The 18,103-nt window shown below is 40.9% G+C and overlaps 1 protein-coding gene and 1 long non-coding RNA gene across 4 annotated transcripts in view; one reads left to right on the top strand and one right to left on the bottom strand.

Annotated features, from left to right (window-relative positions):
• Positions 1–18,103, bottom strand: part of mapk4 (mitogen-activated protein kinase 4) — an 87,057-nt gene that overhangs the window by 33,919 nt on the left and 35,035 nt on the right. Inside the window, exons 1-2 of one of the 3 annotated variants that reach the window (XM_062972556.1) lie at positions 12,817–13,567; positions 4,659–5,931 (exon numbers count right to left, since the gene is read on the bottom strand). In XM_062972556.1, the coding sequence (XP_062828626.1) occupies positions 4,659–5,204 (546 nt within the window). In that variant the 5' untranslated portion in view covers positions 5,205–5,931; positions 12,817–13,567. Of the gene's footprint in view, positions 1–4,658; positions 5,932–8,534; positions 8,910–12,816; positions 13,568–18,103 lie in introns of those variants that run through there. The other 2 variants (XM_003227288.4, XM_008120456.3) reach the window with 2 other exon arrangements.
• LOC107983523 (uncharacterized) lies at positions 15,186–17,558 on the top strand. Its single transcript, XR_001730903.1, has 2 exons — positions 15,186–15,335; positions 16,867–17,558. It is a non-coding gene; the product is annotated as an uncharacterized LOC107983523 (long non-coding RNA).

Here is an 18,103-nt window from a genome sequence, read left to right on the forward strand (position 1 = left end):
TAATGCCTCCTTATTATCCAACATATTCGTTTATCCAACGTTCTGCCGGCCCGTTTATGTTGGATAAGTGAGACTCTACTGTACATGGATGACCTGAAGCTGTATGAGAAAACGGAAACTGAAATCCAGTCTCTGACCAACACTGTCCGAATTTTTAGCACTGAGTTTAGCATGGAGTTTGGTTTGGACAAATGTTCGACAGTGGCATTGAAGAAGGGAAAAATCATTGAAAGTGAGGGCATAAATATGCCTAATGGCCAAACAATAAAGTGTCACCAGCCAGAGGCCTATAGATATCTGGGCATATTACAGCTGAACAACATCAAGCATGAACATGTGAAAACTGTGGTCAGCAAAGAATACACAAAAAGGGTCAGAAAAATTATCAAAAGCAAGCTCAATGGAGGCAACACCATCAAGGCCATAAACACCTGGGCCATACCTGTAAGAGGACTCTTACAAGTAAAACAAGCAGTCAAAGAAGAAGAACATGCCCTGGCAGAATATGTAAAGCAAAATGAAGAACCTGCTTTGATTGAAGTCAAAAATCAGAAACTCCTCAAAGCACAGCAGACAAAGAATCAGTACAAGAAAACTGCACTACAAACTAGAGCTGACAGCTGGCACAACAAAACATTGCATGGAAAGTTCCTTGACAAAATTGAAGGAAAAGCTGATAAGGAGAAGACCTGGCTCTGGCTCACAAATGGGACCCTGAAGAAGGAGAGAGAAGGCCTGATCCTTGCAACCCATGAGCAAGCCATCAGAACAAATGCAATTAAGGCCAAGATCAAAAAATCAGCTGATGACCCAAAATGCAGACTGTGCAAGGAAACTGACGAAACCATGGATCATATCCTCAGCTGCTGTAAGAAAATCACACAGACTACAAATAGAGGCACAACTATGTGGCTCAAATGATTCATTGGAACTTATGCCTCAAGTACCACCTTCCCGCAGAAAAGAACTGGTGGGATCACAAACCTGCAAAAGTATTGGAAAATGAGCATGTAAAGGTACTGTGGGACTTCCGAATCCAGACTGACAAAGTTCTGGAACACAACACACCAGACATCACAGTTGTGGAAAGGAAAAAGGTTTGGATCATTGATGTTGCCATCCCAGGTGACAGTCCCATTGACGAAAAACAACAGGACAAACTCAGCCGCTATCAGGACCTCAAGATTGAACTTCAAAGACTCTGGCAGAAACCAGTGCAGGTGGTCCCGGTGGTGATGGGCACATTGGGTGCCATGCCAAAAGATCTCAGCCGGCATTTGGAAACAATAGACATTGACAAAATTACCATCTGCCAACTGCAAAAGGCCACCATACTGGGATATGCACGCATCATCCGAAAATACATCACACAGTACTAGACACTTGGGAAGTGTTCGACTTGTGATTTTGTGATACGAAATCCAGCATGTCTATCTTGTTTGCTGTGTCAGAAAATAAAATAATAATAATAATTGTAATGCAGTCTCTTTCTCTGCCTTCTTCCTTATCAAGCATTATTGCCTTTTCTAGTGAATCATATCTTCTCACGTTATGTCCAAAGTACAACAGTCGTAGTTTAGTAATCTTCACTTCTAGGAAGATTTATGGCTTGATTTGCTCTAAAATGTTTATTTTGGGAGTTTCAGATTATCATTGGTTTGAAAGACTGTTTGCATGTATGTTGAGCAGCCCTAAAACAGGATTTGCCCATTTTCATAACTATTGCTTCAACACAACTTGAAGATTGGTTTGCAGTGAGTTTAGTGCGAAGTCATGCAATGATAAGTATTTTCATTCATAGGTAGGGAGCCTCCAATGCAGTTTACAAGCATCACACAATCTCATCCTATGAGCCCAGGATTCCCAAGAAGCCCTTTTTAAAAAGAAGATAATGCTAGTCTGGCATGATTTATTCCTGGCAAGTACTCTGTAATCAATGCATCCTTTTCTTAATGCTCACAGAGAGGTAGCTTTTTAAAACAGACAGGGCTGTATCCCAGCTCCGCTGTTAGTGTCCTGTCCCGTTTTGAACCCTTTACTCCCACTTGCCACTTTTTAATCCAAACTGAAATCAGTTTGAAAAGCACATGGGGCACATCATCATATAGTCACATAAGTACAAGAGTGAGTTTCTGCTGCGTGCACATGTTCCATATCTGTTTATGGGTGCATCTACACTGTAGAATTAATGCAGTTTGACACTACTTTAATTGCACTGTCTTAATGCTATAGAATTACAGGAGTTGTAGTCTTACAACATCTTTAGCCTTCTCTGCCAAACAATGCTGGTGCCTCACCAAACTACAAAACCCAGGATTCCATTCCATTGAACCAGGGGCAGTTAAAGTGGTGTCAAACTGCATTACTTCTGCAGTGTAGATGCACCCTATGTCTGGTCATATGATTGCACAGGCTCGGGGGTGGGGTTCCCACCATGCATGTGCATGTTCACATAATCCAATAGCTTTTCTCTATTTTCCTTCACACCACAAGCATTCCCATTGAACCAAATACTGTGAACATAGTTTGCAGCTATCGAAATAAACTGGATGAAAGGAAAAGTGGGAGGTAAGAGAAACAGGGATATTTCAAAAATAATTGGAAAATAGGATTAACCAGCCAGACTGGAACAGCTTGAGGCTATGTAGGTGCCCTTGGGTCATTGGGTGACACTAAACTACTTCAAGTTCCTTGCACACATGACTTGAGATAATGGAAAACTGTCATGATCATGATATTACATACATATTAAAGTAGAAAGGTAAAGATAAAGGTTTTCCCCTGACATCAAGTCCAGTCATGTCCGACTCTGGGGGTTGGTGCTCATCTCCCTTTCTAAGCCGAAGAGCCGGTGTTGTCCGTAGACACTTCCAAGGTCATGTGGCCAGCATGACTGCATGGAGCGCCATTACCTTCCCGCCGGAGCGGTACCTATTGATCTACTCACATTTGCATGTTTTTGAACTGCTAGGTTGGCAGAAGCTGGGGGTAACAGCGGGTGCTCACTCCACTCCCCGGATTCAAACCTGCAACATTTCGGTCCTCAACTTCAGCAACTCAGCGCTTTAACACACTGCGCCACCGGGGGCTCCACATATTCAAGTAGTCATTAGCAATTATCTGGTTCATTTTTGGATGCTCCACATGCCTGGGCACAGTCAACCAAAAGTAGGCACTTTAAGAGTTTTGGCTTTTGCATTTTCCCTCCCAGCCAGGATAAACAATAGGCATGCGTTTCCAAGAATTCAGGACAGCAGTGAGAAACATCTCTTATTTTTCACCAGCAAACAGGGTTATATCAGAGAAAAATCCCAAATATACTTCTAGCTACGGGGAAAAACATGCCACCGCGTAATTGTTGAGCATAGCTTACATTCCACATTCTGTCCATCTGTTGCTTTTATCCAGGGAAATCATGCCTATGAGCCAAATGCATGCTGAGGACATAAAGGGGCGAGGTGGCCAAAGTTTTCAATAAGGTGCCATTCTTTTAGCTTTGTTTTAACAGTTTCCGTGCTACAAGCAAAATGGTCCCAATTATCATTTCCATTTGGTCTGTCTGCTTAATTAAAGAGAATGATTTATGCTATAATGGGAAGATGTCATATCAGCAGATATGGGGGAAATCACCCTTTTGGAATACAGCTCCTTGATTCCACACTGAACATGGCCAACCTGAAATGCTGTGGCCTTCCAGATGTTGTTTGACTGCAACTCCCAGCAGCCCCGGCCAGCATAGCCAATGGCAAAGGAAGCTGGAAGGTGCAGCCAAGCATCTGACCACAAACTAAACAGAAGGTAAGGTGCTAAATTAATTTAATAGATGCTAACAAGACAATTTTTTGTGTTACATACTGCGTAACAGTAACATAATTTTGTTGTATCATATGATGAGATACTTCCTTACTTAATAGCTAAACAGGTTTCCGCAACAATACTAAAACATGAGCCCTTGCAACCTCCCCTTATACACATAGGTAATATTTTAAAAATAACGTTGTGCATGAAACCAAGTTTGCGTACACTGAACTATCAGAAAGCAAAGGTATCTATTTCTCAGCCACCCACAAGGACAATTTTGGTGATTTTGATGTAGTTTGAATTTCAGAATTCTGGATAAGAGATGCTCCATCTATACAAATAGTTGTGGTGTTCTTTCCTACTAAGGAAACTATTGAAATGTTGCCCTTGAGCTTCCTTCCACTCAGAACAATAGGAAGAGTGAAACGTTCCTTGACTCTGCTTATTGGAATCTCTGCCTACTAGCAGGACATGAGCATAATTGAATTCTATAGGTCTTGTATCTGAGAAACTTTCAATGGGATTCTACAGGATTGAAAATGATGTGGACTCCAGCTCTTATTGGTCTCAATGACTTGGGCCAAAGGCCAAGGATAATAAAAGCAGCAGTGCAACACGTGGAGAACCAAAGACCCAAAGACTATTGAACTCATAAGTCAGCTAATTTAATATCCTATTCCTGGCCCTAAAACTCCCTATGGGGTTTTGCTTTACAGTTCCTTTCTTGTATATCATCGCTTTGGAAGAATTTGTAAAGGCTAAGACTGACTGAGAATGGAAATCAGATACAGGATCTTAAATCCATTGACAGTAACATGAATCAAGCTTTGTTTTTAAAAAACCCCATAGAGGCTTACCTTATGCGAATAGTGTTGATCCACGATCCTTGCTAATCCAAAGTCGCCAATCTTCAACACTAAATCTTCTGTGTTAATAAAGATGTTGGCAGGCTTCAAGTCTCGATGCAAAACATTGGCTGAGTGGATGTACTTCAATCCCCTGAGCAGCTGGTACATGAAAAGCTTGGCATGTTCCTCAGAGAGCGGTCCCTGCTCCAACAGACGGGCCAGGTCGGTCTCCATATATTCCTGGATGACGTACACCATGTTAAATTTAAACAATTCCCCTTGAAGGTCTCTCCCTTTGGGCCCCAACACCTCGTAGACCTTCACAATGTTATCGTGGTCCAGCCGGCGGATTATCTTGATTTCTCGGAAGGCGTGCTTCATGCTCTGTGCGTCGCTGATGGTGATCTTCTTCACGGCCACCTTGCGGCAACTTTTGCTGTCAACCGCTGATAGAACAAGCCCATTCACGCCAAAACCCAAGGGTTTGAAGTTGATAAAGCGGCAGCCCAAATCATAACCATACATGTTTGCAATGTAATCACACTTCTCCGCCATGACGGTATTTTCTTTGTCCCGGGAATTAAATTCCAACAGAAACCCTGAACTTCCAGATCATCAATGTGGTTTGAAACCAAATGATTCATTATGATTATAAATTAAAACCTCTGAATTTCCTTGCGTGAAGCCCATAGTGACAAAAGAGGAGTTTAAATATTCAGAAGAGACGAGCAGGTGAAGTCAATTTGAAAAAACTTTCTTCAACAGGCTTGAAAACTTAGGTTTCTTTAAAAGATACAACTGTACCCAAGTAAATTAATCTAGGAAAGGTCAAGACTCATCAGCATCTCAAAATTATCCCACTTATTTCCTCTGTTTTTGGGAATATGTTTTAGTGAAACCTATGAAATTTGGAGGACTTTTAAAATATCCCTGGTTACTTAGACATGGATCTTCCGTGATATGTGTTGGAAATCAATATTTATACTAGAAATATTTTATTCTCCAGAGATGTTCAACAGGTTAACAATTTTCCATGCAAAACAAATAGATCCATGAGGATTTGGTGAACTTCATACCAAGTATTGTTAAAAACAAGATCACTTTTCCATTCCATCATCAGGAAACACATTAAAAGGAAAAAAAAAGTACTATCCCCATCAGCTGATCTTAGTGCCATTCATGTGAATATTCAACTTCTTTCAATTTTTCCATATTCTTGATTTGCTTATTGTTTAGTCTTCAGAGTGACCCATCTCCTGATTTCTTATTACAGAGGCTTCTCCTGCAAAGAAAATAAAACAAAAGAAGATTAACACAATACATGAGAAACTAATTCCTTTTTCAAAAAAAAATATCCTTTCGTCCTGAACAGAATGGACAATATAAACAACATGCTTTTGAGAAACTCAAGTGTTGTTCTTGCTAAATGACAATGAAAGCACACACCCACATGCTTCCCAAAACCTTCTTTTTTATGCCCATAAAATAGCCATTTTCTATCTGAACATCTCCCAACAAAGGATGCAAACTTTTGAAGGACATTAGTCTCAAAGGTGCTACAAGATCCCTTCGAACAATTATATTCCATATTTGAATTCTACACACTTAAAAGAATATGATGAACAAAAACACAACAGCTGGGCACCCTGCTGTGGTTTTTGAGCAACAAAATCATTTTCAAGGTCTCAGTTTCAGCAATGATGATAAGGTACAGTAACAGGAATAGCAGTTTCAGTCCTCTGAGAGCCAATGTTGCCCCATCCTGAAAAGGAGGAGAAATAAATCTGATAATCTGAGCCAGTTAGATTGGTATCAATACCAGGAAAGGTTCTAGAATAGATCATAAAACAATCCATTTGTGACTTAGAAATGATTGCTGTGAATATGAAGAGCCAATATGGGTTCATCTTGAAAAAAATAGTCAGAGTAATCACATCACTTCTCTCTTCTGGCTTTCTCTTTGATAAAGTTACAAGCTTAGTAGATCATGGTAATCCTTTAGACGTAGCATATCTTGAATTAAATAAAGCTTCTGACAAGGTTCTCTATGATATTGTTGCAGAAAAGCTGCTAAAGTTGGATTATGTTGTGACTCAGCCTTGGTGTGACTCTGATGAGGATTCTGGGATGCAGTTTCAAGATGAAGGGATTCAGGTTCAGGATGAGTTTCAAGATGACTCTGATGGGAATTATGGGATTCAGGTACAGAGTGTTCCTCCTGTGGGAGATGAGGAGCAGGGAGGCTTTCCCACGGGGAGAAATGATGTTGTTACTGATGATGGTTTTCAGGTGCATGAAGCAGAAAAGGAGAGCAGCTCCCAGCCTCAGTCTGATAACATTAACAAGCCCTGTGGCCTTGAAAGCAAAAGCGATGAGGCCGCTTCCCTAGATCGGGCTAGTCATTTGGAATTTCAGGGGTTGTGCAGAAGTCTTAGAATAGCAAATAAGAGGGAGGTCAAAGGGCAAAGAAATGCCTTCATGTTATGCTATTAAAACAGTCTGCTGAGAGGGAAATCTTCATCACAGCAATTTCCTCGCTTGAATCAAGAACCAAGTTTGCTTTCCTGTATTATAGCCTGGATGTATCCTCGTTTCTGGGACTTTGGATTCGTTTTAAGGACTTTGCTTCATGCCTAATGTTTCCATGGATTTGTTCTTACAGCCTTGTTTTTGTAACTATCTTTTGGAACTGAACTTTTACCTTTTATGAACTATCTTTTCCTTATTTCCTAATAAACTACAAAAGACTACCATCTGTGTGCAGCCTGGTATCTTTAGCAAGGTGAAGCTAACCTGAGGTGCGACAGCTTAGACAATTCTGTTCTGTTCTGTGGGTTTGTAACTGCTTGACCAACCAAACTCAAAAAGTGCTTATCAATGTTCCCTCTTCATCCTGGAGAGAAGTATCTAGTGGAGTGACACAGGATTAAGTTCAGAGCCCAGTCTTGTGCAACATCTTTATAGACTACTAGAATGGCAATCTAAAAGACAGGCTATCGAAGTTGTAGATGACACTGTTAGAAGAAATAGCTAATGCCATACAGGAAAGGACTACAATTCAGATGCTTTGTGGTGCAAGCTAAACATGAGTCAACAGTGTAATATGGACACCCAAAAAAGCCAATGCGATTAGACTGCATTAGGAGGAACACATCAAGAGAAATAATAGAACTCCATTCTGCTTTGGTCAGACCTCACCTGGAGAGAAACACTGTGTCCAGTTCTGGGCATCACAGTTCAAGATGGTTTTGACAAGATAGAACAATCTCAGAGAAAGAAAACCAAAATTATTAACGGTCTGAAAATCCTATGAGGAGTCCTATAAGGAAAACTTTTGGGAGTTGGAGGTGTTTAGATTAGAGAAAAGAAAGTTGAGAGGTGATATGATGGAGAAAACTTCTTTTCTGCTGCTGCAGAGAATAGGATTCCACTATCTAAGGAATAAACTGCCTCAGTAGGTGGCGGATTGTCCTTTTTTGGAGACTTTTAATCATAGGTTTCATGGGCATGTCTCAAGAGGGCTTAAGTTGAGCATTCCTACATGATAGGCAATTGGACTAGGTGACCCTTGCAGTCCCGTTGAATCATCTTAATTCCATGATTTTGAAAGAAAATTCATCACAGTATTAAAGTTCAATTTTATTTTACGAGGTGCTACCTTCAAGGATTTGTGTATGCAATTAGGAATACAGTGCCAACAACATTTCTTATCACTCCCAAAAGCACTGAACCAAGCTTTAGATGCACTGAAACATAGCAGGAAATTCCACCCCCTCATTAAGATTTCAGCTCCGCACAGACTTTACGCTTACAGAAATCCCAGAACTATCAACAGAACATAATCCTTGCCAGACAAAAGACTGAAAAAATGTTTCTGCATGATACCTGGCCCAATCTTGTTTTCATAGCAGCTTCTTTGCAACGGGCATAAGATGATGAAGCCAAAATGCAGGTAGTGTGCAGCTGAACTGAAGTGGAACAACTCTAAACTGGATCAGGAAGCAAATCAAATGCCCTACTGATTCAGCTCCTGAAGTGGTTTCTTACAGCTCTGCAGACAAACTGGCGTGTGTGTACTACTCAAGGGAAGGTGACTGGAAACCTGCCTCTGATAAAGATCTTGCATTTCTGCAATGCTGACTGATCCTGGGCTATATATAGCACCCGATTACTGTGCCAAATGAACAGAGGCCAACAGTGGGGTGAAAAAAATGCAACAGTTGTTTAGTCGTGAAAAGCAAGACTGGGAAGGAGATATTCTGCACACAATTTCCTATTCTTAGAAGGACAGCCAAACACAGGCAGGCCCATATGCGAGAATCCTGTCCCATCCATGGATTCATCACAAGCAGGTTGAATTATAAAAAACTCCGCTTCTCTTCGTGATTGGAAGAGGACCATAATGATCACAAACCACGAACTGCTCTAATCCAGGGATGGGAAATTATGCAGTCCTCTAGATATTGTTGAGTTGTTACTCCTCGAGTTCCTCACCACATCTACCTTGGCTTTTGGAAGGTGCTGTTCAGCAATATCTGGAAGGTCACATAGTTCCCATCCTTGGTTTATTGGAAGAAATTCCTATCTGCATTGCCAAATGGTCTTTGCATTATAAGCTGTCCACTCTGAGCTTCTCTTCCTATCCTTTTTCTTTAAAAAGTGCCTGACCTCATGCATTGCTGGCATAATTGGGCAAAAGTTTCCACAGAATTCAAGATTTGGCAGGTATTCATCCCCAAACACTCTGCTCTTGGCTGCGAGCCTGTAAGGCTCTGGCAAGGAATCCAACCCATTACGTCATGCTGATAAGCCATTTATAAAAAAGCAGGCTAGATCTGATGCCTGTTTGCCAAGGAGACTAAGAGGGAAACCGAGACAGGACTGCTAATGAGGTCATGGCTGATGGCTTCACGAGAAGTGATTCTGGGAAGAGATTAATTTTGCCAAGACCTAAGAGCTTCCATCACTTTACAACTGCAAAAAGCCAGAGACTGATATTCTCATGCATTTCACCGACAAAAAGTTTGAGCAAGCTTTTGCGAACATCACAGAATAAAAACAGAGGGTCTACGTTTAATGAAAAATAAAGTCCCACGCAAAATATTTGATATGAATATGCACGATCCATATAAGCTGTAACACTTTAATTCATTTCTATGGAATGTATTTATTACGAGCTATTGGTTACATTTATTGCACTCCTTTCCTGCTGCCAGCTCAAAAACTATAAATGACTCTCTTTTTCCACACTTTATTCTCACAACAACAGCCCTATAAAGTAATCCAGGCTGAGAGAGATTGATGGGGTGAAGGCTACCCAGTGACAGTTAAGCAAAATTACAATTGATCTGCTAATTAAAACATTAAGTTATTAACTCACGCTTTGTAACCACTTCCCTTAACTGACGACATTGCATTCTCCAGTTAATGCTGAAAATGTGCTAATAGACAGTTACATTTTTTAAGGGTACATGTCCTTCCTTTTATCACATTCATAGAAGAATCGTGTTCTGGAGAACAAACAATTAGAACTAGAAGAAATGCATCATATAACTATGCTGTTATGGGGCTGTGATAAACTGTTAGTGCAGAAAAATCCTACTGATCAAAAGGTTGGCAATTCAAGCCTGGGTTGGGGTGAGCACCCACTGTTAGCCCCACTCCCTGCCCACCTAGCACATTGAAAGCAGAAATGCGAGCAGATAAATAGGTACCACTTTTAGCAAGGAGGTAATAAAGGTGCTGGAAGAAACAAACATTAACAAGCTTAGATATGCAGATGATACCACTCTGATGGCTGAAAGTGAGGAAGAGCTGAGGAGCCTTATCCCCAAGGTGAAAGAAGAAAGTGCAAAAGCCAGGCTGCAGTTAAATGTCAAGAAAACCAAAACCATGGCAACCAGACCGATTGACAACTGGCAAATAGAGGGAGAAAACGTGGAGGCAGTGACAGACTTTATATTTCTAGGCATGAAGAGCACTGCAGATGCAGACTGCAGCCAGGAAATCAGAAGACGTTTACTTCTTGGGAGGAGAGCAATGGCCAACCTTGACAAAATAGTGAAGAGCAGAGACATCACACTGGCGACGAAGGTCCGCATAGTCAAAGCAATGGTATTCCCCATAGTAACCTATGGATGCGAGAGCTGGACCATAAGGAAGGCTGAGTGAAGGAAGATAGACGCTTTTGAACTGTGGTGCTGGAGGAAAATCTTGAGAGTGCCTTGGACCTTGGCAAGAAGATCCAACCAGTCCATCCTCCAGGAAATAATGCCTGACTGCTCACTGGAGGGAAGGATATTAAAGGTAAAGATGAAGTACTCTGTCCATGTAATGAGAAGACAGGGAAACTTGGAAAAGATCATGATGCTGAGGAAAATTGAAGGAAAAAGGAAGGGAGGCTGACCAAGGGCAAGATGGATGGATGGTATCCTTGAAGTGACTGGCTTGACCTTGAAGGAACTGGGGGCGGCGACAGCCCACAGGAATTTCTGGCGTGGGCTGGTCCATGAGGTCACAAAGAGTAGGAAGCGACTGAACAAATAAATAACAAATAAAGGTGCCCTTAAGGGCATTGATCGGGAGGATGTCTAAGGATGACAAAGCTCCTCAACATCGAAGATGGAGTGACAGCACCCAATCCATGGCAGGAGTGAAGCACAGCCTCCAAGATGCCAGAAATAAAATAGGAAATGCCTTTACTTCTGTTTGTGTATTCTTTGTCCTTATTTATTGTTTAACAGCATTGAATGCTTGCTGTATGTGTGTTCTATAATCTGCCCTGAGTCTCCTTGGGGAGATAGAGAAGAATATAAATAAAGTATATATATACAGGCCAATCTGTGTGTCTTCTTTGGGAAGACAATGGCTATGCCTAGGTTTCGGGTTCATCCTCATTAATGACTTTTGCCAACTTGGCTATGGTTGCTTGGCCACAAGTGTCCCAGGATATGCAATATTACCTTGATATAAAACTGAGCATTGTGTGAACGCATATATTTGAATGGTTATCATCCTCAATGTGGCATCCTTTCATCAATATTTAAAAGGATGTCCCATTGAGGAGAGGGAAAGCTTGTTTTGTGCTGCTCCGGAGACAAAGACATAGAACAGTGAATTCAAATGGTAGGAAATGAGATTCCATCTAAACGTTAGGAAGAACCTCCTGATGGTAAGAACAATTCAATATATATATATGAATCATATATCTGTGTTCCTTACAGAAGAAGATAGGAGTTTGCCTGTAACAATTAAGTAAATCATCCCCAATGGCTAAGCGTTCCTTGAAATAAAGCTGTTGTATGCCTCCTTCTCTATTTGTGTCATCGCTGAGATTGTGGCAGCATCTCCGGTGTACATCAAATCCGCCCACATAGAGAGTATAGTACAATTTAATTTGTAAAGAGCTGTACGCAGTAATAGAAGTAGTAGCTTTTGCTAGAACGCTAGTTTTTATCAGACTTATAAGTATTTCTATAAACAGCCAGGTTTTCATTAAATCCTTTTAAATGCATCAAATACAACAGTGGCTTTTATTACTCTAAATGAACTATATGAATTATGCGTTTTGCACATTAATTGTGAGTACTGGTTGCTCTATTGAAATAATATCCTTTAGTACAGTTTCATTCTCTTATACACTCTGCCCCCACCCCATCCACTTTCCTGACAAAATTGGGATTGTAAAGCAATGTATTTCTCTTAACGTCCTTGATGGAAAATATAGTTGGATCCAAAAATCATAAAACTGCTATTTTGGCCAAAAGAAGAACTGCAAAACCAATGTTAGATCATCTGAAACCAACCTAGATGTGGCACATCTTACATGGAAACTCTGCAGCTCATTTTTCATCTTAAAACTGTAACCAGATGCTGGGCAACGTCCTTGCAGACAGCCAATTTTTTTTTTACTAAAGTTCCTAGATGACCAACTTCTGTATATTCTTCAAGGGTATCTAGACTTTGATGACCAACATCTGTATATTCTTGGGAGTCTCTCTTTTCAGTGGTAGAAGTACATAAGAAGAATCGTACCAAGTGGCTACATTGCTCTTCCTAATAGTTGCGTATTGTACACCTTGATGTGGGGATGGAAGCAAGTAGGACTCTAGATTGAAGCAGCAAAATGGTTGGGTTTGGCCCTATTATATCTTTGTCTTCATCTTACCTCCATTCTCACCCTGAGTAACTTCTCCTTGTAGGAGATGTTCAGAAATATGTTTCTATGGCAACTAAACAACACAGTTATTTTAAAGATAACTCAACAAATACTAAATATCCCATATACAGGGAGAGATCCACTCCCTTGTTTAAGGAGCTCCACTGGCTGCCGTTCATCTTCCGGTCCCAATTCAAGGTGCAGACAATCATCTATAAAGCCCTGAACGGTTTGGGACCCACCTACCTCCGTGATCGTATCTCCTTCCATAAACCTGCCCGTTCCTTGCGATCATCCGGAGAGGCCCTGTTATCACCATTGCCTATATCCCAGGCTCGCCTTGTAAGTACAAGGGAGAGGGCCTTCTCTGCTGTGGCCCCCCGATTGTGGAACTCACTTCCTACTGAAATAAGGCAAGCTCCCACTCTGTTAGCTTTTAGGAGAGAATTGAAAACATGGCTCTTCCATTGTGCTTTCGGTGAGTAATTTCTGTCATATATCTCCGTATTACTCCCCTCCGAACTTCTATCCTCTAGATTACCCCTTCCAAATGTCCCTGCCCATAGTGGAGTACTTCTCTGTCCCTCTCACTCCGGGTTTTATCTTTGTGTTCAAGCGGCCTGCCCTTGATTTATTGTTTTTTTTTTTTTGATTTCTTGATGTTCTGTTTATTATTATTTATTGTATTTTAAATGGTGTTATGATATGTTGTTTTTATATTTTATTATGTTGTATTGCTCTGGGCATGACCCCATGTTAGCCGCCCCGAGTCCCCATTGGGGAGATGGTGGCGGGGTATAAATAAAGTTTTATTATTATTATTATTATTATATACATGAAAAATGTATCAATAGGGGATAGATTACTTGAAACTATAGATATGACCAGATGCCATTAAATAACATGAATTCAGGTCTCAATATACTATAAAGGTGTATTGGAGGATCCAGCAGTGGTTCTCAACCTGTGGGTCCTCAGGTGTTTTGCCCTACAACTCCCAGAAATCCCAACCAGTTTACCAGTTGTTAGGATTTCTGGGAGTTGAAGGCCAAAACATCTGGAGACCCACAGGTTGAGAACCACTGATCTAGAGATTCCAAGAGATATCTTCTCCAGGAGTTTGCTAGATCTTCCGGGGAGAGGCTTTGGTGACTTCTTGGGGAGGTTTGCCATAGAAACCCATGGAGGACATAGCAAATTCCTAGAAAAACCATTTCCCCCTCTGCTGAAAATACGTGAAACTATGGATACAGGGGTCTTACCCTGTTTCCCCTAAAATAAGACATCCCCAGAAAATAAGACCTAATAGAGGTTTTGCTGAATTGCTAAATATAAGGCCTCCCCGAAAGTAAGACCTAGCAAAGTTTTTGTTTGAAAGCATGCCTGCCAAATAGAAGTCCAGAGCATGCAGGATTGGTAAATGTACGTACCATAGAGTGTTGTACATGGAAATAATGGTAGTAACAAGAAATTATTGATAGGATTCAGTTTGTCTGGTTATGCTGGTTTGTGATGACAACTACTGTACAGTATATAATAAATGTTCATTTTTTTTGTTCAACAATAAATGTGAATTCTTCATGGAAAACCAAGACATCCCCTGAAAATAAGACCTAGCGCATCTTTGGGAGCAAAAATTAATATAAGACACTGTCTTATTTTCGGGGAAACACGGTACAATAGCTTGTTGATTTTTCAAAGTCTGAAATCCAAGACTTTGGTGACTTCTCAGGGAAGTATGTCATAGAAACACAATGAGGACATAGCAAATTCCTAGTGAAACCTTTCCCCATCTGCTGCAAATACGTGAAACTAGATATAGGGGTCTTACTAGAGCTTGTTGATTTTTCAAAGTCTGAAATCCAAGACAAAAAAGCAAGATATCATTTCAAGGGAAATCCTCTCCTACATCGAGAGTGAAGCAAATGCACACGGTGTGGAATAAAACCTAGCAACATCAGTTTGGCACACCAGTTGCCTAGATCTCAACAAGATGCTGTTAGCAAACAGCCTTCCTTGGATCAATTTCCTTCAGGCAGAGGAAGGAGAATCTGTGAGGAACAGGTTGTGTACGCTGCAGTGCTGAAAGTCTCGTATTTATTCCCAAGTGTAGTAAGCACTGAGTGGGCGGCAGCAGCTTGCACTGGGAAAGGGATGCCTCACAGCCGAAACAGAACAGCCTCCAAAAGTCCATACTATAATACTAGGGGAAATGGAAACAAGCCGAACTGCTTAACCACTTCCAACTGCAATAATAAGGCTCTCGTGATTAGCCTAAAAGGGCTCCTAATCAGCCATGTCCTCCACTTGCAGTCAGAAGGAGGGAAGTAATGCTCACAACAAGCTATTTATGGAAGTTTTCTCCTGGCCATAAAAATAGACCTGTCCTGCGTGGAAAGCAGAGTGGTCTGAGAAAGAAGTTTGGGAACAGCCTTCGCTGGCCAACTCCAACAGCAAAATCAATCCAATCAATTGCAGACGAAGATAGACTGCACTTAGAAATTGCCATCTGCAAAGCCTGACAAAGGGTAAGTGCAGTAAATACAGCCTTTCAGACAGGCATTTAGATTGGCCAAGGCAATGATCATTTCTCAGTATCCTATCCACTCCAGCCAGCCATTATTATACCATCAATTAGAATCTCAAACAACAAAACAAGCAACACAACAAACAACTAAACAAAACAAGAATAATTAATGTCATATTTTCTCACCTGAGAGCAATGGGTTAAACCTTTGTGCTGGTTGAAGGTTGAGTTGCTGACCTGATGGTTGCTGGTTCGAATCTGGGGAGAGTGTGGATGAGCTCCCTCTGTCAGCTCCAGCACCCCACACGGGGACATGAGAGAAGCCTCCCACAAGGATGGTAAAACATCAAAAACATCCGGGCGTCCCCTGGGCAACGTCCTTGCAGACGGCCAATTCTCTCACACTAGAAGCGACTTGAAGTTTCTCAAGTTGCTCCTGATATGAAAAAACAACCTCTAAGAGCACAGTCTGGAAAAGTTACCTGCTTGAACTATATCTCTCAAAATTCCCCAGGGGTGTTGCTGCAATTTGTAGTCCAAACTAGGAACAATTCTTGCATGTTGATACAAGAAGCTACTAAACTGAGGTAATGGACCACAAGGCTGACATTCCCCAAGCCAAAAATGATAATTTCAAGACCATGCCTCATGCTTTCCAATATTTCCTTAATGTACTGTATGGAAAGGACATAGAATCAAAGAACGAGAAAAGGCCCGAGTGTAGTAGTTTATTTTTCAGAGCAAGTATATTGTGTTCTATTTGTGCTTTATCTGTTCCGTGGAGATTAAAAACATTTCTTTGATTCAGGCATACTGCTTATAATCAAATGCATTTTACAAAATGAAACACAGGAAGGCATTATTTCAAAGTGATCTGTTCAATGTACTCGTGCTTTTATATTCCTTGGAGCAAAGCTAGGAACCTCCAAGTCATTTTCATTACCGGAAGATTTCAATTTCTCGTAGCCAAGATGAGTAAATGTTCTTTTTGTGTTGTTACCAGAATAAAAAGACTACCTTCCTCCAGAAACCACAAAAACATTTTAACGAAATATTCCAATACATATGTAAATTCATTTTTTTTAAAAAAGCAATGCCATTATGGACTAAGGCTGTAATCCTATTTCCATTTACATAGGGGCAAGACCCCTCTGTGTGCGCGCATGTGCATGTCTTCAAGTCACCTGTCAATTTCTGGAAAATGAATTTAACAAGGATTTCTTAGGCAAAATAATGTTCTGAAATTGTTTTGCCAGTTTCTTCCTCTGAACTATAGTTTACAACACTTGATATTCATTGGTGATCTCTCATCTGAGTACTAACTATAACCTAACCTGCTTAGCTTCCAGGATCAGACAGGATCTGATGCTTTTAGGCTATTCAGTCCTAGGTCCACTTTATTCAGTGAGAATTACTGCTGAATAGGTCTTTTAGTCAGCTAGCTGCCCTAGTTTTTCAAACTTTTTTTGGTTAAATAAGATAAATAGCTCAGACATAACAGTGAGACAGGTCCTGTCATTTGGGTTTTGCAGATTGGAGGTGATGGGCAAGAGAACAGCACTCGTGGCTATGAATTATTCAAAGAGCTTGACCAAGGTGACATGAGGAATGGAGGGAATCCTGCGTCAGATTTCTTGGGCAGTCAGCATCTAATTAAGACCTTGCCCTCTCTCCCTGGAGGCCCCGGGAGTTGCCAATATGTCTCTGTTCTCAGTTATGATACAGCTTAACCGAGGAAAAGGAAAGGAGAGAAGAACTGAAAATTCATCATGTATCTGTGAGCTTCAAGGTGAGTTCAACATCCACAGATGGGCAGGCCAATGAATCAGATGGAAAGCACAGGAGAAGAGTAGATTTGTTCTCCACCTTCAATATTCCATGATCAAATATACATTCAATTACATTATGAGCCCCATAATCATGGGAGATACATTCCAAGAACACTCGTTGATACCTGAAAACTACGGATAATACCAAACCCTATATTTTGGTTATATTTGGATCAGAAGCATACCCATAGAATCACACTGGAGATTAAGACCACATGTGTCAAACTCAAGGCCTGTGGAAACCATATAATTTTATGTGGTCCTTCAGATGGTGGAATACAACTCTTCACTAGACATCATCACTAGAGCTGATGGGAGTTGTAATACAATAACATCTGGAAGGCTGTGTCATATGGTCTGTTTACACAGGATAGTGGGGTCTGAATTTAGGAAAATTATGTCTGACTTCAAAATGTCCTTTAACCTTTCCTCAACTGCAGAAGCAGATGAGTTGCAATTCCCATTTTCTCCAGTCCACATGGCAGATCATCAAAAGTAATGGGAGTTGTTGTTCAACATCACTTGGGGACCCAAACTGGGTAAAAACTAAAGAACAGTGACCACTACGTAAAAATTATAGTTCACTCTCTGTATCCATGGATTCTTTGTCCATGGATTGAACAGCCCTTTGAAGGCAACCATAAGGCTGATGTAGCCCTCAGTGAAAATGAGTTTGACACCCTTGATTTAGAGAGACCCACCAACACTTCAGAGGGGGTATTTTTGGAGCAAAGATTAAAAATTCAGCTACACTGGCCAAATAACATGAGGTGGTGGGTGGAATGGATTCCATTGAAGTAACTACATAATCACACTAGAGGACCTAGATTACATTTGAACTGTCATGGCTCAATGTTATAGAATCCTGGAAGCTGCAGTAGTTTGGTGAGGCACCAACACTCTTGAACAGAGGAAACTAAAGACCTTGTAAAACAGTTTA

Source organism: Anolis carolinensis, chromosome 2 (assembly GCF_035594765.1).
Source record: "Anolis carolinensis isolate JA03-04 chromosome 2, rAnoCar3.1.pri, whole genome shotgun sequence".
NCBI classification, from domain to species: Eukaryota; Metazoa; Chordata; class Lepidosauria; order Squamata; family Dactyloidae; genus Anolis; species Anolis carolinensis.